We start from the raw sequence: 1726 nt of genomic DNA, 5'->3' as shown, positions 1-1726 counted from the left end.
CCTCAGGGCAGCCTTCTGGAGTCTAGCTACCCTCCCACAGGTGGGGAACAAAGTATGATAGAAACTTGGTTTGTCCAGTCTTACAGAACAATTACCACAACCCTTCAGGGTGGATATTTCTGTGTGCCCCAAAGATTAATTGTTCAATATTCAGAATCCCAGATGGAGCTACTCTCTGAAAGTCTATTTTCTCTCTCTTTCCTCCCCCTCCCTGCCTCTGTCTCTCTCCCCCACCTCCTTCCCACTCCTTCCCTCCCCATCTCCCTCTTTTTCCTCTCCCTCTGTCTTTCTCTCCCACTCTTCTGCCCTCCTTCCTCTGTCCCCATCCCTCCCTCTCCCATTCTCAATCCAGGATCCTGTCTCCTCCTAATGCACTGCATGTTAGAAAGGTGAATTCTTTTAGTCTCTCTTGAAAATGAAAAACCTCCATGTTTATGCACCAGCTACTACCTAATGCCTCTCAAAGAGTTCAGGGGAGCCAGCCTGCGCTAACCTCACTAGAACTGAGGGAGAAAGTGGCTTTTGCTCTGTTCCCACTGAGGACTATCAGAAATACATGGTTAATTGTAAGAACAAAGCAAGAGTGTGATTTTGTCCTAAGGTGACCAGAGGTACCTGGAGCTCATCTGGACCACTGCAGGTCCTCAGACTCCCCTAGAATCATCACATCATATGATTCCTGAGTGGTTTTCACCATGAAATGATGACTCAATGACTCCTTCTCTTGCTAGGACACACTTGCAGAATTTGGGTCATTCGACCCTTCCTGTCTGATGCCTACTTGCCCAGATTACTGGACCTACTCGGGGTCCCTGACTACACCGCCACTCTCTGAGTCTGTCACTTGGATCATTAAGAAGCAGCCTGTAGAGGTTGATCATGATCAGGTATGTTCTTTCCACATTTCTATGTAAAGAAATTCTAGTCTGTGCCTTTAAAACAAGGCTGAGCTCAAACTTTGGCATCAGTTTTTACTATCTTGTAATGCTTATATATTTTTATTAAAATGTGCTAACATCTTGTGTTACTTTGGATATGAATTAGGGAATGCTTCAAATTAACTAGAGAGAAGAGTTAAAACTTAAGAAACATAAGCTTTTTACTTCCATATTTGACAATTACATGTGTTTTATGTATTATATATTTTATATGTAAATATGAATCTTTATGTAAACAAGACCCTTTTAAAGGGAAGAATGAAGGCTGAAAGTGGATGTGCTCAAAACTCTTCAAAATCTTTAAGGGAATTTTGCTATGGAACCTTAGGATAAAAACAGAAGCCAGCAGCATGTGTCCAGGAATTTTAAGTCAGTTGTTTTGACCCTGGAGTTTATTTTTCCCAAGAAACTAAATAGGTTTTAATTACTATATTAACACACAAATCCTATTTAATTCATAATATAAGTGAACTGCAGTAGTATTTGCTTATGCTTGTTTTATGGGATTTTAATTCATCACAAAGCATTTTCACAAGAACAAAAGTTCCAAAACCTTTTTTATGAAGCCAGGATAACTGACACCAACATCCCCCAAAGATAGGACCAAAAAAAAAAAAAATTTACAGACTGATATCTATGAAGAATATATTTTTAAAAAATCTAAAATAGGGACTTCCTTGGTGGTTCAGTGGTTAAGACTCCACATCCCCAATGCAAGGGACTTGGGTTTGATCCCTGGTCAGGGAACTATGATCCTGCACATCACACAGAGGTTGTGGTTAAAAAAA

The 1726-nt window shown here is 40.3% G+C and overlaps 1 protein-coding gene across 1 annotated transcript in view; it reads left to right on the top strand.

The window, feature by feature from the left end:
- The window catches only part of CA5B (carbonic anhydrase VB, mitochondrial), a gene marked incomplete at its 5' end in the record, with an annotated part of 11144 nt that overhangs the window by 6591 nt on the left and 2827 nt on the right, over positions 1–1726 (top strand). The window contains 2 exons of the mRNA XM_010858793.1: positions 31–52; positions 732–887. Of these exons, the coding sequence (XP_010857095.1) occupies positions 31–52; positions 732–887 (178 nt within the window). The remainder of the gene's footprint in view (positions 1–30; positions 53–731; positions 888–1726) is intronic.

This window comes from Bison bison, unplaced genomic scaffold (genome assembly GCF_000754665.1).
Source record: "Bison bison bison isolate TAMUID 2011002044 unplaced genomic scaffold, Bison_UMD1.0 scf7180017855362, whole genome shotgun sequence".
NCBI classification, from domain to species: Eukaryota; Metazoa; Chordata; class Mammalia; order Artiodactyla; family Bovidae; genus Bison; species Bison bison.
Note: the sequence above shows the minus strand (reverse complement) of the source record. Positions and strands in the feature narration are given on the sequence as shown.